This window comes from Schistocerca cancellata, chromosome 12, assembly GCF_023864275.1.
Source record: "Schistocerca cancellata isolate TAMUIC-IGC-003103 chromosome 12, iqSchCanc2.1, whole genome shotgun sequence".
NCBI lineage: Eukaryota > Metazoa > Arthropoda > Insecta > Orthoptera > Acrididae > Schistocerca > Schistocerca cancellata.
In genome coordinates this window covers 144,270,983-144,298,622 of record NC_064637.1, presented here as the reverse complement: position 1 = coordinate 144,298,622, position 27,640 = coordinate 144,270,983, and the positions used below count along the sequence as shown (strand labels likewise).

At 40.9% G+C, this 27,640-nt stretch overlaps 1 protein-coding gene across 1 annotated transcript in view; it reads right to left on the bottom strand.

The window, feature by feature from the left end:
• The window catches only part of LOC126109739 (activin receptor type-2A), a 117,151-nt gene that overhangs the window by 72,424 nt on the left and 17,087 nt on the right, over positions 1–27,640 (bottom strand). Inside the window, exon 2 of the mRNA XM_049914794.1 lies at positions 11,052–11,236. Coding sequence (XP_049770751.1) covers positions 11,052–11,236 — 185 coding nt within the window. The remainder of the gene's footprint in view (positions 1–11,051; positions 11,237–27,640) is intronic.

The window sequence follows — 27,640 nt, the reverse complement described above, 5'->3', positions numbered from 1 at the left end:
TAGAATGCAAATCATCCAGACAATATTCATCTAGTGTTTCGTAATTACAACACTTAGTAACTTTGTACAAATTTTAAACAATTTCAAACATTTTGTGAACTTTCTCTTACTTACATGTTAACATTGACTATTTAACATGTTAGTTTATTTAAAAGTAATCGACATATGAATCTGTTTTATACACAGGTGATCAATTGTTTAATGTATCTGTGGCTTACTGATATTATACTAATGGATCTGACCATAAAATCTGCCAAGGTAGGTTGCTGTCACAAATACAGACTGGTACGAATACGCAGAGTGTAGCTTTCACTCTGCTTATGCAACCTTGACCTCTACTTAGAGTTGCCTGCATTTATGTTTGACAATGCAACATGAACACTCTGTCACAGCTTGCAGTATGTGCTTTCAGGCACAATTTTTACTGTTTCATCAATATGTAGATAGTTAGTTGGAGATTTTATAGATTCTGTAATTACTTTCTGTCTCCATTTTCATACAATGAGATGACTAAAATCTAGGGATAGCAAAATGCACATATACAGATGGCAGCAGTATTGCATACACGAAGTTTATGGCCACATGACGGGAATTAACAGACTCTGAATGTTGAATGGTACGCAGAGATAGAAGCATGGGACATTCCAATTTGGAAATTCTTGGGGAAATCAATATTCTGAGATCCACAGTGTTAAGTGTGTGCCGAGTTTACCACGGACAACACAGTGGCCAACGGCCTTAACAACCGAGAGGTGCGACGTTTGCTTAAAGTTGTCAGTGCTAACAGACAAGTAACACCGCATCATATAACTGCAGAAATTGATGTGGGATGAACAACAAATGTAGCCATTATGGCAGTGCAGCAAAATTAGGCATTAATAGACTACAGCAGCTGACGACCATCGCGAGTACCTTTACTAACAGCACATTGCCTGCATCACCTCTCCTGGACTCGCGACAATACGAGTTGGACCCTAGATGACTGGAAAACGTAGCCTGTAAGACGAGTCACAATTTTTGTTGGTAAGAATCTGATGGTAGTGTTCAAGTGTGGTGCAGACACCATGAAGCGACAGACCCAAGTTATCACTAAGCTGGTGGTGGCTCCGTAACGATGCGGACTGTGTTGATGTTGAATGAATTGGGTCCTCTGGTCCAACTAAAAAAACCACCGATTGGAAATGGTTACGTTCGGGTCCTTCGAGGCGATTTGCAGCCCTTTCTGGACGTCATGTTCCCAAACAACGGAATTTTTATGGAGGATAAAGCGCAACGTCACTATGTGACAATTGTTCACAACTGGTTTGAAAAATATTCTGGACAATCTGAGCAAATGGTTTGTCCACCCAGATCACCCAACACGAATCCCGCTGAACATTTATGGGACAAAATCAGGCCAGTTCATGTGCACACTCAACAACTTATGCATTATGAAATGTTTTGTATTTGTGTTGTAAGGAAAAAAGAAGATAATCAATCAGTCACCCATTTTCATTGGCAATACAAAATTTTACAAAATCTATCTTTTTTTAATTGCAAAAAGATCAGACTATACACACAGCGAGGAAATTATACTTCGCTTGCGACAACTGAACTCCACTTAACCCTAGGACGTCTGGGGGGGGGGGGGGGGGGGGGTTCGTTGAACCTACAATTTTTTAATGTTCCCTGCTTTTGCCCAAGTAACTTTCATACTACATATTCCCTTTGAGTTATTGTTTGTTGGCTATTTTATGAAACATTAGTGTCAATATATTTTATAGAAAATTCCTGCTTTGAAAGAAAAAATAAATAAACTTATTATGGGTCCAACAAACCCCCCCTTAGGCTTCCATGCAAAAGAAAATTTCCCTTAGTAGGATTTCGTATTTCTCATCTCTACAACCATGCAAGTTAGTTTCTTGTTGGTTGGTATTCTTGATATTCACAACAATCGGTTTACTTTCAGAGGAAGTGATTGTTGATGTCAGTGAGCCGTTATTTATCTTGTAAACTTGCAGTGAGTTAGTGCAGTTCCCAACACGTAGGCCTCCAGTAACTTTGGTGTCCTACACAGCAAAAACGAAACCAAGTAAAAACTTACTGATGTTGTCAACAATGCACCAAGATAATGGCACTGTTGGAGGAGACAAGAATAAAACCGAGATAAATGCATATTATAATTCCACTAATGGTGGAATTGATACCATTGATCAAATTGCGTGTATGTACACCTGCAAGAGGGGAACAAAGAGATGGCCTCTATCTGTATTTTACTCTCTCATCGACATTTGTGCTATCAATGCAACCACCATATTCATCCAGCAACATCCGAGATGTAATGAAAAGAAACACAACAAACGGAAACTTTATCTTCTGCAAGCTGGGATGGAACTAGTGAAATTACAGGTAGAAGAAAGAAGTGCCAATGCAAGAGGGTTATCTAACCACATTGTTCAATCAATGGAGACTATTCTACAAAAGAAAACCAAAGAAGTGACAACAGAAGCATGTCAGCCTCCTGCAGGGAAAGGTCGGTGCCATATATGTCTAAGAAAAACTTAAACAAAGAAGCATAAGTACAACAATACAAGTAAACCAAAACAGTATTGTGGACAGTGTCATAAACATGTGTGTAACACACAGTCAGAAAGAATTGTGAAGTGTCTCTCTTGCCTTGAAGTTGAGGACTCAGAGTAGTCTATTGTATATGAACACATCTGTATTTTGTATTGTAATACATCAATTTTTTATTCACTCAATCCAATATTTATAACAATTAACAACATTTATAAACCGATGCCTTAGTTAAAATACATAAACCATTCTGAAAGTTGTAATTTTTCGTCTGTTAACTTATTTAACACCTGTGGGCTCGCCGAACCTCCCCCTTAGGCATCCAAGGTAGAAAAAAAGGCTTGGGCGTCCTTGGGTTAATACCAACAGATAAATTGGTCATAGAAAACAGTACACTGCATAAGATAGAAAGATAAGAATTATCTCACTGTCAATTGGGTAGACCGAGAAAAAGCCCAGCTTGACAAGTATAGGGGCAGGGTACTAGGCATCGCTGTCTTCAAGCGATCACCTACATCCACTGCTATTTCCAAGCAACTACCCATGCAATCAGCAAAACTTGATTCAAAAAATGGTTCAAATGGCTCTGAGCACTATGGGACTCAACATCTTAGGTCATAAGTCCCCTAGAACTTAGAACTACTTAAACCTAACTAACCTAAGGACATCACACACACCCATGCCCGAGGCAGGATTCGAACCTGCGACCGTAGCAGTCCCGCGGTTCCGGACTGCAGCGCCAGAACCGCACGGCCACCACAACTTGATTCAGGAAAGCCCAAGGGTGTAAGCAAAATCTCTCCAGGTTTTAATAACAGTAGAATATCTTATTTTCTGTTATAAACTGGAAATCGAGTGATAATTATAGCTTGTTTTTATAATGATAGTTGGGAACAAAACAGGAAAAAATGTAGATGGTTGAAACTATAAAGTAATTGGCACCTTCTCCAAGGTGGGTAGTCAGGACAATGTGACTACAAATTTTGGTGTGATATGCATTAGGAGATGACATTAAACGTTTCAAATCACAGAAGGGAGATTAAAGTTTAGCTTCACATTGATGATGAGGTCATGAAGGACTGAGCATAAGAGCACAAGCTAAGCTTGGGAAAGGGTGCGGAAGCAAAATGACCATCCTGTTTTAAAGGAACCGTCACAGAATTTGCCTCAACCTTGCTCTTCTGTTCACTTTTACTGCACAAATACACTGTTCAGGTCAATATGACTTGATATTAAAATACTGCCAAAAAATTCTAGTAACATACATTTTTTGTTCAGTTGTTGGCACTGTTATATTCCAATACATTGTCGAAAATAATAACATTCTACCTACTTCCAAATACCATGAATTGCAAAAAGTTTAACAGATCATCATCAATTTTTTTTGTGGGTTTCTTATCAAATCACAGAAGACACAAATACCTTACAAAATTTTTCACTGGACATGGTTGCTCGAAATGTGATCCACTCAGTATCCTAATCCCACAAACTTTTTGCAGATTCCTCATGTGACCAATATACACTAGCAAGGAATAAGAGTGCAACATACGAGCGGCATTCAATAAGTAATGCAACACATTTTTCCTGAAAGTAGGTTGATTTTATTTGTGGTTCCAACACAACATATTATTCCCCACACTACTGGCTATAAAAAAATTTTTTTTCAACCTAAATATCCATTCAATGCTGCAGGCTTACGTCACATTACTGGGAGAGCCTGTAAGCCCGCACGGTACCACTCAACTAGTCTATGTTGGAGGCAACGACTTGCTGCATCATACAAATACTGCTTCCCGTAGAGTGCACCCTTCATTGGGCCAAACACGTGGAGGTCAGAGGGTGTGAGATCAAGGCTGTGGGGTGGATGACGAAGCACAGTCCAATGAAGTTTTGTGAGCTCCTCTGAGGTGCTTGAACTTTTGTGAGGCCTCGCATTGCCATGGACAAGGAGAAGTTCGTTTTCATTTTTGTGACAATGCTGAAGACATTTCTTCAATTTCCTGAGGGTAGTATTATACACTTCACAGTTGATCACAGCACCATCAGGAAGGACATCAAAACAGAAAAACCTGTTCAGCATCCCAGAACACCACTGCTATGACTTAACCGGCTTGTGATGTGGCTTTCAACTACTACTTCGGAGAAGGAGTGGTGTGGTGCCACACCGTGGATTGCCGTTTTGTTTCCAATTCAAAGTGACGAACCCACGTTTCATCATGTGTGGTAATGTTCGACAAAAAATTGTCATGATCAGCCTCGAAACGTGCGAGCAATTTCACACAGACGGTCCTTTGTTGCTCTTTATGGTCTTCTGTTAGGCAACGAGAAATATAGCTGGCACACACCTTTGGTTACCCCAACTGGTTGGTGAGAGTGTCAGCACTACCAACAGGGATGTCCAGTGAGTTGTTTGTTTGTGATCTGTCGATCACCTCGAATTAGTGCGTCTGCATGTGCAAACATTGCAGGAGTCACTGCTGCGTGTGGCTGGACAGCACAAGAAAGGTTGGACAAGTTTGTGTGAGCTCGTTGCAATGTCGACGGATGCCTCATTCAATGACTCACTGTGCTTTTGTTCACCGACAGGTCACCATAGACCTTTTGCTAGCACCTATAAATATCTATGCTGCTCTGGTTTTCTGACAAAAGAAATTCAATGACAGATCTCTGCTTGGAATGCACCTCTGTTACAGCTGCCAACTTGAAGGCTACATATAGCACCACCACCTAAGAGAACTTAATGAAACTATAGGGGCTGAAGCGGGAATATTCCTCGCTGTCCCACAACAAATTCCTCGTATTACCAACCGAAATTGTCCAAGAAAAAAAAGTGTTGCATTACTTATTGAATGGTCCTCATAGGGCGAAGAAGAGAATCATCAATGTTTGTTCATAGTTGTCCATAAACTTGCTATCCTTCAATAGCTGATATCTTTGTGATAACGTAGATATTCCCGGTGTATCAAATACTGATGATTTTCATGGGTTTGCAGCCGGGTTCCATCGTCCTGACAACAACACGATATTTCGGCGGACCACCTGGCCGCCATCTTCAGGTGAGATTGAGTGCACAATCACGCCGGAACTGAAAAGACCTCGGATTCGGCGGCTCCTTTATACCGCGGATACTGGCCGTTGCGCGTGCAATGGAAGAGCTGCCCTCTGTGGGGCGAAGAATTGCAGCAGCACCAGCGGTGAAAACTGTCAAAAGCGAGGAATCGCAAAATTAAACTGCAGCCGGTCGGAAACCAAACTGTTGCTTTATCTGTGATAAAATAGGATTCCACGTCTTACTTAAAGGAAAAACTTTATCTCTATTAATAATATCATCAGACAGACGTATTTCAATTGATTCTTTCAATACGCAATCCCAGTAACGGGAAGCCGAGGCAATAATTTGCGTCTCATTATACGACATATTGTGCCCTTCATTAAGACAGTGTTCAGCAACGGCAGATTTTTCCAGCTAGAGCAGACGTGTATGCCGCTGATGTTCCACACATTGATCTTGAACTGTACGAACAGTCTGTCCAATGTAGGCCTTTCCGCTGTGACAGGGAATCTTGTATACCCCAGGCTTCCTCAGTCCCAAATCATCTTTAACTGATCCAAGAAGGGATCTAGTTTTGGCCAAAGGCATAAGGACGCTTTTAATATCATATTTCCTGAGGATTCTTGAAATTTTCGAAGAAATTCTTCCCACGAAGGGTAAAAAAGCAACTAATTAGGAATTTGATAAATTACACAAGAAGAAAGGAAAATTGCTGAGTGCACTGGTGTTCTTATTGAGATGCAGGGATGAAGGTATCATTCCGAAATTTGCTAAAATTTCTCATTTTATTGATACTGATATGGCTAAAAAGATCATGAAACGTGCTAGTTTTGCTTCGATACATGAGAGAATTCATTTTACACGTCGACAATTGGATTCAGTACCCAAAGATTTGTATTTTTTACATTTGGAACTTTCTTCACATCTGTCTTCTGCATCCTGGAATTGGGTTGACGAAGCCTCATGAGCCTATTCGGAGTCTACTAAGTAGAATACTGTGAAGAAACAATCTTCTAAATTTCATCGACTTCATCAACAACCATCCACATCTGATGACATCAGTCGGCGCTGGACTGTTGTTAATTTTACCGACAAGACATTGGACGAAGCCACTTTGTCGGTTTTGGAGAAAGGCTTGAATTTCGTTCCCACACTGAGACATTTGCCTACTGTCGATATCATTAGTGCTGTGGAGCAGGCCATCGCCCGTTTTCCCGAAGATTGGGCAGAAGAAATTAAGACAGGAAGTGTCTCATAATCTTTGTCGTGCACCACCACCACAGAAAAACATTTCTTCTAGTGAAAGGAAGCCCATTCGGTCACTGAGGGAAGATAAGGATATTTTAGTTCTTCTTGCTGATAAAGGCAGTGCCACTGTTCTTCTTACTAGTGAAGATCATCTGACAAAAATGGCTTGTTTGTTGGAAGATTCTTCATACCGTAAGCTACGGAGCGATCCTGCCGATCGGATAGAGCAGAAGACCATCTCTCTTATTAAGAAGAGCTCATTGCCTGAGGATATCATTAAAAAACTTCATCCAGGGGCGGCAGTACCACCCAGGTTGTATGGTCTACCCAAGGTACATAAACCTGGGGCACCTCTTTGTCCGATCGTTAGTAATCTGGGCGCCCCTACTTATAATTTAGCCAAATATCTTGCTTCTGTTCTGAGCCCACACGTTGGGAAGTGTGAACACCACATATCCAACTCGTCCGATTTTATTCAACGCGTGATGTCTCTACACTATGGAACATCTGACCTTCTCGTGAGCGTTGATGTTGTTTCACTTTTTACTCAGGTACCTTTGGAGGAGTCTTTATTGCTAATTGGTCAGCTCTTGGATGACAAAACTAGTGAGCCATGTATTGACATCGACGTATTTTTTATTTAATGAAGCAATTTTTGAACAAACTGACGGTGTGGCTATGGGGAGTCCTCTTTCCCCTATTGTTGCCAATCTCTTAATGGAAGATTTTGAGCATATGGCACTTAGGACATCTTCTCTTAAACCAACATGTTTTTTGAGATACATGGATGATATTTTCATCATTTGGCCACATGGAATGGAATCTCTTCATCGATTTTTAGATCATTTTAGCTGCCTTCATCCACAAATCAAATTTACGATGGAAATTGAAAAAGATTACCTCTTTTTGGATGTCTTAGTACATAAGAAAGAAAATTAGACTTTGGGACACAGTGTATACCAAAACCCTACGCATACGGACCGCTACCTCCATGCCGCAAGTTGTCATCCACAACATCAACACTTGGGAGTTTCACGCACACTGGTCAAGAGGGCTTATGCTGTTTCGGATTCCGATAACTTGAAGCAGGAGTTGGATCACCTTAAGGTTGTTTTCAGGCAGAATGGGTATTCTGATCGCCAAATTACTCGTGCTTTTCAATTTGGACCCCTACGAGAACCAACGGTGGACACTTCCAAATCAGTTGCTTTTTTACCTTTCGTGGGAAGTATTTCTTCGAAAATTTCAAGAATCCTCAAGAAATATGATATTAAAAGCGTCCTTATGCCTTTGGCCAAAACTAGGTCCCGTCTTGGAACAGTTAAAGATGATTTGGGACTGAGGAAGCCTGGGGTATACAAAATTCCCTGTCACTGCGGAAAGGCCTACATTGGACAGACTGTTCGTACAGTTCAAGATCGATGTGTGGAACATCTTATAGCTGCCATCTGGTTTCTATACAAATTGTAAATAGCCTTTCGCTCCCTGTATGTTACCCCTGCCACCTTCAGAATTTGAAAGAGAATATTCCAGTCAACATTGTCAAAAGCTTTCTCTAAGTCTACAAATGCTAGAAACGTAGGTTCACCTCTCTTTAATCTAGCTTCTAAGATAAGTCGTAAGGTCAGTATTGCCTCACGTGTTCCAATATTTCTACGGAATACAAACTGATCTTCTATATTAGGCATGGAATTACTCACCAAAAATCATTACTGAGTTCGTGGATTTGTATGGCAACAGTGCATCAACATATGATATAGTGGTTAGATGGCACTTAAATTTCCACTCTGAATCACAAAGAATGAAGTGACAGACTGTCTCTCTGTGAAGAACTGGGGAAGACTGCCATATTGCATTGGAGGAGATAGAGGAAAAAGTGAAAATCCATTGCGAATCAGTTTTTGATTCCATTAGTTATGAATCAGTTTTCGATACCTCACACATCCTGAACATGGCTGTCAAGGCTCACAATTCCCCAGAAGATTGCTAGGTCCACATTTAAGTTGGCCGTGACAGAGTACAATAACATCAAAACTATACCTACAGTTTTTAAAAAAGTTTTTTAACAGCATTTTATTGGAGTATAGATGAGCACAACTATGCAGAGCCATGGGTGGTCAAGAAGGCACTGAAGCAGATGGGATTTTGTGGTTGAGGGAATGACTTTCTCGGTGCTGTACATGCAATTCAGCAAATGCAACCAGGAGATAGGGTAGTTTAGATGGTACAGGACACTACACACTTCTCGCTAAGGCGGAAGAAAGTGGCCTTTCGCTGGGCATCTGGACACACTGGAATCGAGGGTAACAAGGAAGCTCAATGAGTAGCTAAAGCAGTCTGCCAGGAAAACACCGTAGCTCAGCACAGCGTTCACCCGAGGCTGCTGTGTCGTGGGTAATACATGAGTAGGAAAGACAGTGGCTGAAAACATCCCAACAGACAAGCTGCAGTCAGTCAACCCAACTATTCAATCTCGGCGTACTTCCTTTCGAACTCAAAGTAGATGAAAACTGGTCCTCAGTTGCTTTCGTATCGGACACTGCCCAATGACACTGCTTATCTCTCACAGTACAAAGAGTGTCACCTCATGGCAGTGTTTGAGGTGTAATACTTGCAATGTGTCACAATTTAGTGCTGTGCATTTTGTATGCCAACAGGAGGGACTTACCCTCAATTTTATGCAATGAGGAGACAATAGCAAAAAAATTATTGAAATTGTGTGTGGCATCGGGCTTCTGTCCAATTTAATCGGATTAATATTTTAACGTGTTTTTGAGTGACTGATGCATCCCATTCGGTCTACATTCAACCAGCCATCCTTACGCCATCCACTGTTTCATTAATACTATTAACATATGACAGTAATATCAACAGATATACCACAGAATGTATGTTAAATTTTTTATGACTGTTGTTGGAATCACATGGCCTTTGCTTTTTGTTTAAAGAAGAGTGACTACTCGTACAAAAGTATTTCAATATTGAGAAAGGAAGCTGATGACCAAGCTGTTTAGCACCCAACAATTTTAAATTCATCCATCTGTGTTCATAAACAACTAAAAATCGTGCCAAACTGAGGTAGCAGCAGAAATGTTGCAGGTGGCTCAGGCCAACTAAAACTCTTTGGCCACCTAATCATCACCACTATTCTAACACAAAGCAGTAAAAGCAAGCAGTAGAAATGTCAGCCCACTACAACTGAAAAAAGTTAATACATGAAATATATTCGCATTTGCAAATATGAATAACAATCAGCTGTATAATGGAATGACAACAATGAAGATTTATGCTGGACAGGGACTCAAACTCAGATTTCCCACTTATCTCGAGGAGGTTCCAGACCGGCACAAATTTTCATTGTCGCCATTCCATTATACAGCAAATGGTTGCTCATATTCGCAGACATGAATACATTTCATGCATTTCATAACAGTTATAGTCACTGCAGTACCAGTTTCTTTGCACAAGCATGCATGTCCGGAGGAACTTCGCATCGTACTTCTGAACAACACAGATACTGCAACGTTTTATCACGTTGTACCACGTCGAAAAAAAGTTAAGTCCCAACCATCATCTGACAAGGTGATGCCGAGTGTTTTTTGGCTTCGAGGGCACGTGTTTGCTCCAGGACAGTGTTCCAGCTCATTCTGCAGAGACAGACACAAACAACCACGTTGCTTCTTTACCCTCTCAAATTTGCCTCATCCGACATACTCCTGACGTGGCAGCGAATTACTTCTTCCTCTTTCCTTGGATGAAAAAACTGTTGTAATAGCCATTTTCAGAGTGATGAGGAGGTGGTTTTTGGCACAAAACATTTCTCAGTCAGCAAAATACGAACCTCAATAACTGAGGTTTCTGTCAAGTCAACCGCATCGGAAAAAAATGTGTCGCACTTATATATGTAGAATATGACTAACACCATCACCAATCTTCAGGATCTCAGCTGGAATGTTCTGAGGTGGTAATTAAAGCTTCATGGTTACCCTTCATATACCTTGCATCTCAATCTCACAAGCTGTATTAACTTAGCTTCTCTCAATTGCTTCTAAACCCTGCAACAAGGCTACCTCATGTATCACGTGTAACACAACTAGAGAAGCAAGGAAAACATGGAACAAAAAAGCACTCTGCTGACATAATTGTCCTCTGGGACAAGAAAAGCTCACACCTGCAAGAGAACAAAAGGAGTCACCTTGAGGGAGACGACAATTTCACCCAAGCTGTTGTTGCTCCAGACGACGTAGCAGTAGTTGTTCTTCCCAGCGTCCGGCACTGCACACTCCTGGACAGCATCGCAGCCGAAGCCCTGGCTGATGCAGGATGATCGATTGTAGAACTCACATTGCAGCTTGTGTGGCACGTGGGCACCCAGAAACCCTGCGAGAAATCGTTACGCTGTTTGAACTGCCATCAAAAGTTAAAACAATGAACAATATATGAATGCTCTCTTTTTTGTGCAGAACAGGCACACGTCATTTTCATCTATGGACACACATCTTCATCTATGGACAGTTATAAAAATAGTCAGAACAAAAAAGTGAATCACAGCAACACAACTTACAGAGGTTCTAATGCATGTACAAATTAGTGAATTCATATCCCACGGATGTAAGAAAAGCAGTTCCTGGGAAACACTTGAGCTTTATCTAATTAGTAATCTTATGCTAACAAGAGCCTCAACAATTAGAAAACTTGTGTTAAGGCTCTCTCATCAACGCTGTCTACAGGAACGATCTGCAGCTCAGATAGAAGTGCAAGTTACATAGTTTCAAACACCTGGACTAAACAGTACAACATACACTGAAATGAAAAGTCACGAGATAGTCATATGCAAGTATACAGGTCATACTGTTATTGCAAACATAAGGTATAAAAGGTTAGTGCATTGGCGGAGCTGTCATTTGTACTGAGCACAATTCATGCAAAACGGTTTCCGACACGATCAGGGCTGCACGATGGGAATCAAGAGACTCTGAAACACAGAATGGTAATTGGAGCCACATGCACGGGACATTCCATATCAGAAATCGTTAGAGAATCCAATATTCAGTGTCAAGTATACCAAATTTCAGCATTACTTCTCACCGAAGACAATGGCAGTGGCCAACGTTCTTCACTTAACGACTGAGAGCAGTGGCGTTTGCATTAGAGCTGTCAGAGCTAACAGATAAGCAAAGCCACATGAAATAACCACAGAAACCAATGTGGGACGCATGACAAACATATCTGTTACGATAGTAGAGTGAAATTTGGCATTTGGCAGCAGACGACCTACACAAGTGCCTTTGCTACCGGCACAACATTGCCTGCATCACCTCACCAGGACTCGTGACCTTATCGGTCGGACCCTAGATGACTGGAAAACTGTGGCCTGATCAGATGCGTCCCAACTTCAGTTGGTAAAAGTTGATGGTACAGTTCAAGTGTGGCGCAGACAAAATGAAACCATGGAACAAGTTGTCAACAAGGCATTGTGTAAGCTAGTGGTGGCTCCTTAATGGTGCGGGCTGTGTTTACGTGGAATGGACTGGGTCCTCTGCTCCAACTGAACCGATCATTGACTGGAAGTGGTTATGTTCGTCTACTTGGAGACTATTTCCACCCATTCACAAACTTCAGGTTTCCAAACAATGACGGAAAATTTACAGATGACAATGTGTCATATGTCATGAGGTCACAACTGTTCACGACTGGTTTAAATTACATTCCGGACAATCCGAGCGAATGGTTTGGCCACCCAGATTGCTCGACATGAAACCCATTGAACATTTGTGGGACATGATCGAGGGGTCAGTTTGTGCACAAAATCCCTCACTGGCAACACTTTTGCAATTATGGACGGCTACAGGGGCAGCATGGCTCAATATTTCTGCACAGGACTTCAAACAACTTGTTTAGTCCATGCTATAACAAGTTACTGTACAACACCAGGCAAAAGGAGATCAGACACAATATCAGGAGGTATCCCATAACTTGTGTCACCTCAGTGTATCTTGTATAACACTGTAAGAAGTTAGCTGTGAATGCAACAGAATTTAAAAGAGAAATTCAAAACGAGTTATCTATATAAATGAAATTCTAGGAAAGCCACTAATAGACCCACAAAGCATACAGGTTGTGATCAATAAGTAGTAGGACTGAATTAATTTAATTTTTTTTATTGATTTAACTGGTACAATCCTTAGTATTCCTCCAAGTAGCAGAATCTGCTTCGACACAATGCATGTAACGCAATTCCCACGGCACGTACACCTTCTGGAACTCGCATTTCGGAATCCTCTTTAGAGACGTCATCGCGGCATTTTGGACGTTTTCTACAGAACCAAATCAGGAAGAAGTCCACCAGTGACAGATCTGGACTGTAGGAAGGATGTGTAAACCTTTTGCTCGATGTGTTCCAACACCCGCAGTGTGCAGTGGCACGATGCATTGTCACGGTGCAGCCTCCAAAAAGCGGCAATGTCCCACTGCACTCGGAGGACACATTTGCACAACCTTTCAAGCACTTTTGCGTAAAATTTAGCATTCACAGTTTGTCCAGAGGGCACAAACTCCCGGTGAACCACACCACGACAGTCAAAAAAGCAGATGAGTGTGGTTTTGACCCTCGACTTATTCATTTTGGCTTTCTTCGGGCATAGGGAATTGGAGGTGTGCCACTCAGCGCTCTGGCATTTGGTCTCCGGGTTGTACTCAAAACATCACGATTTGTCACCGGTAATCATATTTTGAAGAAAATTTGGGTTATCTTGGACACAGTTCAGGATTTCCTGGGAAATTTGCATGCAATTCAGCTTTTGTTCGTCACTCAGGATTTTTGTCACAAACTTGGTGCACACCTTTCACACGGTCAAATCTTTAGTAACAGATTTTGGATGGTACCATATGAAATCCCCAACTCATCAACCATAAGATGAATATTTAAGTGCGGGTCAGAGTCCAGGAGTGCTTTCACTTTGACCACATTTTCATCAATCCTTGAAGTTGATGGGCGACCGCTGCGCTGGTCGTCTTCGACAAGCTCCCGTCAGTCCCTTAACAGTTTGTGCCACTCGAACACCCGTGCTGGTCATCTTCGATGAGCTCCTGCCAGTACCTAAACATTAGTTCAAACATGCCTAGACAGTCAATAGCGCAGATCAATTGTGTCTGCATTGTTACTTTTTGCTACGGGCTCTCAAAAAAGGAAGTGTCCACACGTCTCGGAGTGAACCAAAGTGATGCTGTTCAGACATGGAGGAGATACAGAGAGACAGGAACTGTCGATGACATGCCCTGCTCAGGTCACCCAAGAGCTACTACAGCAGTGGACGACCGCTGCCTACGGATTATGGCTTGGAGGAACCCTAACAGCAATGCCACCATGTAGAATAATGCTTTTCGTGTAGCCACAGGACATCCTGTTAAGAATCAAACTGTGCGCAATGGGCTGCATGATGCACAACTTCACTCACGTTGCCCACGGCAAGGTCCATCTTAGCAACCACAACACCACGCAGCACTGTACAGATGGGCCCATCAACATGCTGAATGGACCGCTCTGGATTGGCATCATGTTCTCTTCACCAGAGTGTGTCACATATGCCTTCAACCAGACAATCGTCGGCGACGTGTTTGGAGGCAACCCGGTCAGGATGAACGCCTTAGACATACTTCCAAGTGAGTGTAGCAAGGTGGAGGCTCCCTGCTGTTTTGGGGTGGCATTATGTGGGGCCAACATACACCACTGGTGGTCATATAAGGCACCATAATGGCTGTACGATACATGAATACCATCCTCTGACCAATAGTGCAACCATATGGGCAGCACATTGGCAAGGCATTCGTCTTCATGGACAACAATTCGTGGCCCCATCGCGCACTTCTTGTAAATGGCTTCTGTGGTATCATCGTTCGATATCACACTTGTTAGAAGTTGCAGTTATCGACCACGGTCTGCATTAGTATCGTTGGACCTGCAAGCTGCGACCAGCGCCGCTCCGCGGCTTGTATAAAGTTTCTAGCGAGCTCTCGTCCACTCTTGCTCAGGACGTCAATTAGTAAAGTAGCATAGCCTTCAGCTGACAGGAAGCAACCTCTAACAAGGTGCTTAGTAACGTACGTCCTAAATGAGGCCTCAATAGCTATCTGTTTATATGTATGCAGCCAAGAAAAATCGTGTACAACCAGTTAAGTACAATACATATTACCATGCAGCCAGCACTTTATCGACGTTGCTGACAAACCTGCTGTGATTTATATGTTTCTATTTAGCATTGGCCACCAGTCAACATTGGTGATGACTCGTACGTCGTCATCGTAACAGCTTCCTTCAGGATAACATCGCTCGACTACAGTGGCCAGCACGTTCTCTAGACATGAACCCTATCGAACATGCCTGGGATAGATTCAAAAGGGCTGTTTATGGATGACATGACCCACCAAAACTCTGAGGGATTTATGCCGAATGGCCATTGAGGAGTGGGACAATCTGGACCGACAGTACCTAGATGAACTTGTGGATAGTTTGCCACGATGAATACAGGCATGCATCAATGCAAGAGGACGTGCTACTGGATATAGAGGGACCGGTGTGTACAGCAAACTGAACCAGCACCTCTGAAGGTCTCACTGTATGGTGGTACCACATGCAATGTGTGGTTTTCATGAGCAATAAAAAATTCCAATTTTCTGTACAGGTTCCGGAACTCTCTGAACCGAGGTGACGCAAAACTTTTTTTTTATTAGTGTACATTAAGTCCCATGGGCCAGTTCGCTGCTTTTTCCTGTCTATTTCATTGGCCATTTTCTGTCTGATATTACATGGTGCTATGGCCACAAGTTGATTAATTTTGCAGACAGGTAACAGTCCTGACGTCTACTTATTTGAAGTGGCAAGACATCACCCATACTGGTACCACATTTCTCCAGCTGTAAAACAGAGCCCCACTGCTGATGATCGAATAACTTCAGGCTGCGCTTCACGTATTGAACTGGTCAGTTTACGTATCATATTGTTCATTGCACTTTTTTTTTTCTTTTAGATCAGTGCAGTGTTCTCCAAATGACAGTGTACAGTCTAGGTGGACTCCCTCATATTTTGGTTTGGTGCAGGGTTGTAGCCTAACCACTCTCCGTTCTATTTACATATGTCTTGAGGCTTCTCTAATATGCAGGAGGAAAGCACATAATTGCATTTTTTCTGGGTTAGGTCACAGGTTACTTTCTTCATAGTCGTTCCCCTCGGTATCCAAAGCCTCTGTCACTTTTCTTTCAACCTCTTCAAATGTTATGTGGTGGCGTCAACTGAATCTTTCATTTTCCAACTGGCCTGGATGGTCACTTGTGTGTATATTATACAGGACAGGGGAAAGAACGCTCCCTTGTGGTAAGTAATTCTTTTAGTTTCTCCGACTACTTTCGTTCCCTTGGAGGATTATATACAACCTTCAATTCTGCACCGTGCCTCACAACATGTAAGTCAGTCAAAAATCCATTGTTATTTGATAGACTTTTGTGAGGAGTCATCGATCACATGCAGCAGACAGGTCAACAAAGGCAGCAGTAGTTATGATTTCCTTTCAGAGCTGTCTTCAATGTTTTGAGTCAGATTTAGTATTTTATTACATCATGCTTTCCCTGGTCTGAATCCAGTTTGTTCAGGGATTCTGTCTTGTTTTTTCCATTCAGTAACAGTTGGTGAGCAATCAGGTTTTGAGTATTGTTTGTACACAACGGTGGGCTTGTAGGAGCATAGCTACAATTTTTTTTAAATTCATTTCCACACTCTTCACCTGTTCTTTTTCATGTCCTTACCAGATAGTAATTTAGTCCACCTCTCACTTCTTCATTCAGCTATGTTTCGCAGCAGTAGTTCTCCTGCTTCAATTGTATCTGATGAGGAAGCGTCTGCATTGTACTTGTTACGATAGGTGCTCAACAAGTCTTATGAGCTTGAGTCCAGGCCACATACACATTGGGTCCTACATCCGAGTAGAATATGCCTCCTTGATGTTTTCTTTGCAAGTTTACAAATTCTTTGTACATCTTTGGGTTTGCCTCTGTTTTTGTCTCTGAAAGCCTTCCATTTTGCTTTATTAGTGTTAAAAAGGCTTTTGAAGGGTACACTTTTTGACTCTGAAAGCCTTCCATTTTGTTTTACTGGTGTTAAAATGCCATTTGAAGAGTACACTTCCTACTTGGACAACTCCAGAAACTATATAAGATCAGGACAACATTCCATCCTGGGAAAGGTCTAATGTATTTGTAAAACAATAATCACTGTTCTCAATAATGAAGATGATGTCCGGATTATATCCTCTCTATCATCTGCTGCTATTAAGTGATGGTCTTAGTTTAGGATCAGAAACACACTTCAATCCCTTGTTTCCTGATCAACTTTCTAGTTCTTCCCTCCTCCTCCTCCTCTTTTTTTTTCACTTGAGTTATATCCCCAGTCAACAATTTCTCAGTTAAAATTTCAGAATCCACTCTTCATGTTTTGATTATGAAAAGTATTTGGCATATGGGAGGTAAAATCGATATTTATTTTAAGGCTGAACAACAAGTACACCATTTCTTTTCTACTGATTTGTGTTTACCTCAAACTAGTTACTGGCTTACTAGCCCACCTTCAGGAAACAACTAACTAGTGTCAGAGAGGGACACTGGCTCTTAGGTAACTAAGTACCACTACCTAAGAACCAGCATCCCTTTCAGATGCTAGTCAGTTGTTTCCTGAAGATGGCCTAATAAACCAAAAACTAGTTTTAAATAAATAAAAATTAGTAGAACAAAAACAGTGTACTTGTTAGCCAATCTTATATATGGAATTGTTCTACCAAGAAGTAGTGGAAGAATCCAAAAATAAAATCAATATTAGGTGGTTTGTACACTAACATAATACGACACAACTGTAGCACAATTGTTACAATTTCAAGATTGTTTGTATCCGTTATACTTGTTGACTCAATCTCCATATCTGGTCTTACAAAGGTACTGTTCATGAGGCTGTCCTAAGATCACCACCATCCCTTCAATTTTTGGTCTTCGGTTGTTTGTTCCTCTGCATGCTTCTTGCAATGCTAAAATGTCCTATGAATGTTGTTTGTATTGGTCTGGCAGCAATAATTCTTTCTCTCTTGATAATCCTTCAATATTTAATGAAGTCTTCACAATTTTTGGTCTCCAAAAAGGTCCAATTTTGTGTGTTTGCCATTTTTCTCTGATGATTTCCGGTGGCAGAAGGATTATCAGTTGACACTAGCTCAACATTTCCAGGGTACGTCTGGTTCTATTCTCTCTGCAACAATAATTCACAGAGGCTCCTTCCACACAGAGTTTGTGGTGTTGTCTGAAGAATGCGATGCCAAGGCGAGGTCAATATCTCATAGCAAAACCGCAAGGTAGCATAGTTGCTGCCAGACACAGCAACAAATGAGCACAGCTGGCACTGACAAGCTTACAAGTGTTTACATACATCTCACTCAGTTGTAATACAGTTATTTAATATGCTATGTGTTATGATGTGTGCTCTGACTCCCCCAGGAGTAAGGCTAAGTCTTATTTAGTCTAGTACAAAAAAGCTATCAATGCCATACAGACTGCCCAGGTGGACTTCTGACTACTCCATTCCAATGTACTTCCATGGATGTTGAAGATGACAATTAGATACATATTGAATTTCAAAACTGAAAGCTGTTAACGGTCAGTACCAGATACATAAGAGTCAATGTACTCACGGAAGATCCACGTAATTGTAAGCCAGTATGAGGCTGTCAGGAATGAATGATAGTATCAATATGAAAACCTAATTACTTAATTATAGAAGAAGAAATATAAATACATTTATGGATGAATTTGAATGATGAAAACAGCACTACTGCAGTCGGGGAAATAAAAAGAGAAAAACTTCGCCTCAAATTGTACATATATCATTTACGGTTTGAAGGTTAAAATAAATAAATAAATCAAGTTATCTGTATCTCATCTGCATTATATTGCCTGCTCACGGCCACGCCTTTCATGGCGTATTTTGGCTGCTATGCCTTATGCCTTTTTAAGTGGTAGCTGCAGAGAATGGACTATATGGCTCCTGACCAAATTAATACTCATTTGACCACTTAAGACAATTGATGAAATGACATAATCTCTACAAACAAAAATCAATTGCTGCATGTGTGCAAGATCATCACCTGAGAATGGCTTGAATGATTTGGTTGATCTTTTTGTTTGTTGTCCTCAGGACAAGATTTGTATGAAAGAAAATTTTTTGGAGAATCCACTGGAGAAGTCAGAAATTAAAATCGACAGCTTGACTGATTTGGTTGATTTTTGTTGTGTTCATAATTGTGAGGGGTAAATGGCGTTTTTGGTACAAAAAAAGGAAATAAAACATTTTTACGTTCACAGTTTGACAGTTCTGCTGTCACACATTTTCATAACAAAAAAAATCAGTTTAACAATTATACATAATATATAAATCATCATCATCATCATCATCATCATCATCATCATCATCATTTAAGATTGATTATGCCTTTCAGCATTCAGTATGGAGTCCCCCTTATAAAATTCCTCCAAGATCCGCTATTCAGTGCTAACATTGGTGCCTCTTCGGACGTTAAGCCTATTACTTCAAAATCATTCTTAACCGAATCCAGGTATCTTCTCCTTGGTCTGCCCCGACTCCTCCTACCCTCTACTGCTGAACCCATGAGCCTCTTGGGTAACCTTGCTTCTCCCATGCATGTAAATGACCCCACCATCTAAGCCTGTTCGCCCTGACTTCTACATCTATAGACTTCATTCCCAGTTTTTCTTTGATCTCCTCATTGAGGACACCCTCCTGCTATGGTTCTACTAGTACCTGCAATCATCCTAGCTACTTTCATATCCGTAACCTCAACCTTATTCATAAGGTAACCTGAATTCGCTCCCATACAACAAAGTTGGTCGAAAGATTGAACGGTGCGCAGATAACTTAGTCTTGGTACTGACTTCCTTCTTGCAGAAGAGAGTAGATTGTAGCTGAGTGCTCACTGCATTAGCTTCGCTACACCTCACTTCCAGTTCTTTCACTGTGTTGCCATCCTGTGAGAATATGCATCCTAGTACTTGAAGCCGTCCACCTGTTCTAACTTTGTTCCTCCTATTTAAAACTCAATCTCTTTCCCACTGACATTACTTCATACCATAGTCCTTACATTTCTGATCTAGCTCTGAAATATTACTTTGCAAACTTTCAATCGAATCTGCCATCACAACTAAGTCATCCGCATATCCAAGACTGCTTATTTTGTGTTCACATATCTTAATCTCACCCAGCCAGTCTATTGTTTTCAACATATGATCCATAAATAATATGAACAAAAGTAGAGACAGGTTGCAGCCTTGTCTTACCCCTGAAACTACTCTGAACCACGAACTCAATTTACGGTCAACTCTAACTGCTGCCTGACTATCTATGTAAAGACCTTTAACTGCTTGCAAAAATTTGCCTCCTATTCCATAATCTCGTAGAACAGACAATAACTTCCTCCTAGGAACCCGGTCATATGCTTTTTCTAGATCTATAAAGCATAGATACAATTCCCTGTTCCACTCGTAACACTTCTCCATTATTTGCCGTAAGCTAAAGATCTGGTCCTGACAACCTCTAAGAGGCCTAAACCCACACTGATTTTCATCCAGTTTGTCCTCAACTAATACTCGCACTTTCCTTTCAACAATACCTGAGAAGATTTTACCCACAACGCTGATTAGAGAGATACCTCTGTAGTTTTTACAATCTTTTCTGTTTCCATGTTTAAAGATTGGGGTGATTACTGCTTTTGTCCAGTCTGATGGAACCTGTCCCAACTCCCACGCCATTTCAATTATCCTGTGTAGCCATTTAAGACCTGACATTCCACTGTATTTGATGAGTTCCGACTTAATTTCATCCACCCTAGCCGCTTTATTGCCCTGCAATCTATTGACCATTTTCTCCACTTCCTCAAATGTGATCCTATTTCCATCATCATTCCTATCCCATTGTACATCGAAATCTGAAACATTACTGATCGTATTTTCACCTACATTGAGCAACTCTTCAAAATATTCCCTCCATCTGCCCAGGGCATCAACAGGATTCACCAGCAGTTTTCATGACCTGTCGAAAATACTTGCCATTTCCTTCTTACCTCTCTTTCGAAGACTGCTAATTACACTCCAGAATGGTTTTCCAGCAGCTTGACCCAAAGTGTCCAACCTGTTTCCAAAGTCTTCCCAAGATTTCTTCTTGGATGCTGCAATTATCTGTTTGGCTTTGTTTCTTTCTTCAACATAACTTTCTCTGTCTACCTGAGTTCTAGTATGTAGCCATTTTTGATACGCCTTCTTTTCCCTTTTACAGGCTGCCTTGACCGTGTCATTCCACCAAGCTGTTTGCTTCATCCTACCTTTACACACTACTGTTCCAAGACATTCTTTAGCCACTTCTAGTACTGTGTCCCTGTACCTTGTCCATTCCTTTTCCAATGACTGTAATTGACTATATTCAACTAACTGGTACCTTTCTGAGATCACTGTTATGTACTTGTGCCTGATTTCCTTATACTAAAGTTTCTCCACTCTTATCCTCCTACATATGGACCTGACCTCCTGCACTTTTGGCCTCACAATACCAATTTCACTGCAGATTAAATAGTGATCAGTGTCATCAAAGAATCCCCTGAATACACGTGTGTCCCTCACAGCCTTCCTGAATTCCTGATCTGTTATTATATAGTCACTGACAGATCTGGTTCCCCTGCCTTCCCAAGTATACCGGTGAATGTTCTTATGTTTAAAAAAGGAGTTTGTGATTACTAAGCCCATACTGGCACAGAAATCCAAGAGTTGTTTCCCGTTCCTGTTGGCCTCCATATCCTCTCCAAATTTACCCATAACCTTTTCATACCCTTCTGTTCGATTTCCAATCCTGGCATTAAAATCACCCATGAGCAGAACACTGTCCTTGTCCTTTGCTCTAACAACTACATCACTGAGTGCGTCATAAAAACTATCCATCTTATCTTGATCTGTCCCTTCACAATGCGAATATACTGAAACAATCCTAATTTTCTTGCTAGACACTGTCAAATCTATCCACACCAGTCATCCCGTTTACATACCTTACTGCAACTACGCTGGGTTCCATTTCTTTCCTGATGTAAAGCCCTACACCCCATTGCGCTATTCCTGCTTTGACTCCTGACAGGTAGACTTTGTATTCTCCCACTTCCTCTTCTTTCTCACCCTTTACCTGAATGCCACTAACAGCTAAAATGTCCAACCCCATCTTACTTGCAGCCTCTGCCAGCTCTACCTTCTTCCCAGAGTAACCCCCATTGATATTAATAGCTCCCCATCTCATTACCATTCGTTTGCCGAGTCGTATCTTAGGAGTCCCTGGTTAGTCAATTAGAGGTGGGACTCCGTCACCTCCAAAGGTTCGAGGCATTTTGCTCTGATTGTTGCCAGTATCATATTTAAAGTACCAGAGAAGCAGGTTGCTAGCCTTACTTGCCCCCTGGTCCCATTGAGTTTTACCCCTAACGGTTGAGGGACTAACCAGTGGATTTGGTAGTCTTTGCCGCCTGAGCGCAAAGGTGACCACGACTCAGAATATGTCCGAGATGCCCTGCCTTATTCCAAAGTAACTGGTATCCCGACTGTCAGGACCACTTACTTGGCCACTCATACGTAGCCTGTGGTTCATGAACTAGGACATGACAACAGGAACCCACACCATGAACCACATAATACATAAATACATATGTGTCAGGAAGTCGTTTCTGAAAGTATATGTATGGAGTGTAGCCATGTATGGAAGTGAAACATGGACGATAACTAGTTTGGACAAGAAGAGAATACAAGCTTTCGAAATTTGGTGCTACAGAAGAATGCTGAAGATTAAATGGGTAGATCACATAACTAATGAGGAGGTACTGAATAGGATTGGGGAGAAAAGGAGTTTGTGGCACAACTTGTCTAGAAGAAGGGATCGGTTGGAAGGACATGTTCTGAGGCATCAAGGGATCACCAATTTAGTATTGGAGGGCAGCGTGGAGGGTACAAATCGCAGAGGGAGACCAAGAGATGAATACACTAAGCAGATTCAGAGGGATGTAGGCTGCAGTACATACTGGGAGATGAAGAAGCTTGCACAGGATAGAGTAGCATGGAGAGCTGCATCAAACCAGTCTCAGGACTGAAGACCACAACAACAACAACATGTAATAATGTTTCCCCTTTATATATTACATATGTATTTATAATATATAAATATTATATATTTATAATATATAAATACATATGTAATATATAAAGGGGAAACATTTTTAGCAAAAACCTTGAAAAGTTCTTGACAAATTTACTACAAATTTCTACAAGATACTCTCATCATTACAATGGAAATGGGCATAGAGGGGGGTGAGGAGGTTATGTACAGAGAGATTGGGGGGGGGGGGGGAGATTACAAATGAAAAGAAGGGATGAGAAGACACACAGAGAGGGGGGGAGGTGGGCAAGGAATTTAGTATTTATATTCAATTCCTAAACATATTTAGTAATTGCGAAGCATTGCAAGGATTGCTAATATTACCTAATTTCAATGTGAAAAATAGTTTTAAGAACAGTGTAGGTATATTTAATAACTAGTTGAATTCTTGTAGAGGGAAATTTCACTGAAACAACTGTTTGATTTCTCCATTGTTGAAATGTTGGTGCCTATTCAAAGAGCCGTGTTGTTCAAGTGCTGCTTCCAGGATGGGGAGAGGTGCCAGCCCTGGATCAAATCCGCCCTGCAGATCACTGAGAAGAGTCGGTGTGCTGGCGAGCCTGGGTGTGGGTTTTACGCTGTTTCCCGTATCTGACTAGGATGGTACCAGGCTAGTAAGCAAGTTTCAGCTCAGTGACGCGACTCACAAACATCTCAAAAACTTTCACACACTTTCATATGAGTAACACGACAAGTAGTCATTTGGAATTCATACATTCTGTCTTGGTGGAGTGTAGGATTGGAGGGTTGGGGAGGTAACTAACTTGTGGAACCAATCTCTCATAACACAAAATAGCAAAATAAAATAAAAATAAATAAATAAATGTGGAATTTCTAAAACTTTGGTGGCTAATATTAATAATCAGAAGCTCAGCAATGAATCCCCAAAAAACCAAACAAAATGGTAAATGGGGCAGAAATAAAACGCTTTCTCCTCGTGGAATGCAGCAGTTGCAAGATATAGTATTGGAGGACAGAACAGCAACAAATAACACCATCAGACAGAAACTTGAAGATGCAGGGGCTTCCATCTCTAACAGTCCATAGAAGACTGGCTGAGTTGGTCTACAGAAGGTGCAGACCAATTTCAATTAGATTAGATTAGATTAGATTAGATTAATACTTGTTCCATAGATCATGAATACAACACTTCGTAATGATGTGGAACACGTCAGGTTAATAAAAGATGTCTGTACAAGATATTACATTACACAAAATATTGCATGACACTAATGTTTAAGTTGGTGTTTTTTTTCCCCCTCCCCCCCTCTAAAAATTCAGCCAATGAGTAGAAGGAGTTGTCATCCAGAAATTCTTTTAATTTATTTTTAAATGTTGGTTGGTTATCTGTCAGGCTTTTGATGCTGTTTGGTAGGTGACCAAAGACTTTTGTGGCAGCATAATTTACCCCTTTCTGTGCCAAAGTCTGACAGACTAAACAACATGATGATAAAACGACAATTGGATTGCGTTCAGAACTACCGGCACTTCACTGTGAATGATTGAAGACCAGTATTTTTAAAAAAATATTTTTCTCTTTGCCTTATAAAAAAAATTCCTTTTTATTTTACGTGATAATGACTCATTTTGCAGTTATGCTTCAGTGATGAAAGCACCATTCAAATTTTGACAAACAAGACACAATCAGGTGATACTCTTCAGAAAAATAAAATGAAGATTGTGCCATATGGTCTATCAAACATAAAACCACAGCCAAAATAGTATCTGTGATTTGTGGTAAAAGATTGGGAAGTCTCTGGATCATTCAAGACATAATGAGACAGCAGCAGTACACCGAAGCCTTATGGACTGCCACTACTACGAGACAGGTTCAAAAAAACAAGAAAAACCCAACAGTCAATGGAAAATGGTTCAACTTGCCACACAATGCAATCTGCAAAAAATTTCCTGAAGAATAAAAACACTTCAAGTGTCAAAACTTTATCAGTAAATTGTTGATGTATTCATAACAAAGTTGCTGAATTTACCGTTCTTCAGGAAACTTCTCACATTCAAGTTGTGCTGGGGACCAAGAACTGGCTGAAACCTGAAGTGGAAAGCTTTGAAATATTTAGCAATTCATGGAAACTATATCGAAAAGGCAGATTAGAAGCCAAAGCAGGGCTGCGTTCATTGCGGTTGACAAAAATATTGTCTCTATTGAAGTCGAATTCAAGTGTGACAGTAAAGTTATCTAGACGAATAGCTTACAACAGGTTTAGATGAAATCAAGTTAATTGTTGGATGTTTTTAATAGCCACCCAATCCCACTGTGACAGTTTTAGAGTCACTCAATGAAAGTCTACAATCATTAGTGCACACAGATACTCAGATAAGGCAATATTAGCTGGAGGTGACTTTGACCTACTGACTGGGACGTCATTGCAGGGGGTACAAAAGGGCAGTCTTGTGAAGTTCTTTTGAACAGGTTTTCAAGAAAATAAAAAATTTTAGACCTTGTAGCTACAAACAGGTCTGATCTAATCGACAATGTCAGTATAGACAAAGGGATTAGTAACCACAATCTTCCCATTACAACTTTGGCTGGAGAAGTATATGCCAAGGAAATGGATTAAGGAAGAAAAAGACCCACTGTAGTTTAACAACAAAATCTGAAAAATGCTGAGGAAGCAAAAGCTGTTGCACTATTGGTTCAAAATAGTAAGCGCAAATGAGACTGGCATAAGTTAATAGAAATTCGTGTAGCTGTATAACATTCAATGGACAAAGTGTATAACTGTCATATCTTAGCCAAAGGTCTTATTGAGAACCTGACAAAATTCTAGTCCTACATAAATCTCTAAGAGGATCTAAAGCTTCTATCCAGTCACACTGACCAGTCTGGTCTGGCAATAGAAGATAGTAAAAGCAAAGCTGAACTTTTAAATTTTGCGTTTAAGAAATCATTCACGCAGGAGAATCGTACCAACATACTGTCTTTGGACAACAGCACAGATGCAGTAATCTGCATTCCTGGCATAGAGAAACAAATGAAAGAGTTGAAAACAAATAAGTCGCCAGATCATGATGAAATCCCAATTCAGTTTTACGAAGAGTACTCTACAGCATTAGCCCCTTACTTAGTTTGTATTTATCGTGAATTCCCTACCCAGTGCAGAGTCCCAAGTGACTAGAAAGAAGCGCATTTGTCTCCTGTATATAAGAGGGGTAAAAGAACAGACCTGCAACATCACAAACAAATATCATTTACGGTGGTTACATGCAAAATATTTTCACATATCCTCAGTTCAAATACAATAAATGTCCTTGAGAGGGAAAAGTTTCCGTCCACGAATCAGTATGGTTTTAGAAAGCATCGTTTGTGTGAAAGTCAGCTTAACGGTTTCCCACAATATCCTCAAAATATGAATGGATGGCAACAGATGCTTTCCATAAAGCACCTGGTACGGTGCCACACTGCCAACTGTTAACGAAGGTACAAGCATACGGAATGGGTTCCCAGATATGAGAGTGGCTCAAAAACTTCTTACGTAACAGGATCCAGTATGTTGTCCTCAATGGGGAGTGTTCATCAGAGACAAGGCCGACAGGTGGGCAACAATTTGCAGCTCTTTGCTGATGATGCTATGACGTATGGGAAGGTGTCAGCATTGAGAGACTGTAGGAGGATACGAGATAACTTAAGACAAAATTTCTAGTTGGTGTGATACATGGTGTTTGCTCTAAATGTATGGAAGTATAAGTTAATGCACATGAATAGGAAAAACAGTCCATAATTTTTGAATATAGCATTAGTAATGTGCTGCTTGAAACAGTCATGTCAATTAAAAATCTATGCATAACGATGAAAACCAGTATGAAATGGAATGAGCATATATGGACTGTAGCAAGAAAAGCAAATGGTTGACTCCAGTTTATTGGGAGAATTTTTTGGAAAGTGTGGTTCATGTGTAAAGGACACTGTATATATGGTACTAGTGTAACCTACTGCCGAGTACTGTTTAAGTGTCTGGGATCTGCAGCTGGTCGGATCGAAGGAAGACATCGAAACAACTCACAAGAGGGGGGTGGGGGCAGATGTGTTACTGTTAGGTTTGAGCAACAAGCAAGTATCAGATGCTTCAGGAACTCAAATGGGACTCCCTGGAGAGAAGGCAACATTCTTTTTGAGAAGCACTACTGAGGAAATTTAGAGAAGCGGCAATTGAGGCTGACTGCAAACCATTCTACTGCTGTCAACCTACATTTCACATAAGGATCACGAAGACAAGATTACAGAGATTAGGGTTCATACAGAAACGTACAGACATCTGTTTTTCTCTCACTCTGTTTATGAGTGCAGGAAAGGGAATGAGTAGTAATGGTACAGAGTACGCTCCACCATGCACCATATGGTGGCTCGTTAAGTTATGCATATAGATGTAGATAAAGATGTTGGAGAATGTAACTTTACTGGAATAGTCAGGCGATTCTCCTGATTTCAATCCAATAGAGAATGTTTGGGAGTTGTTAAAAAGGGAAGAAGCCAAAGGCTAGGT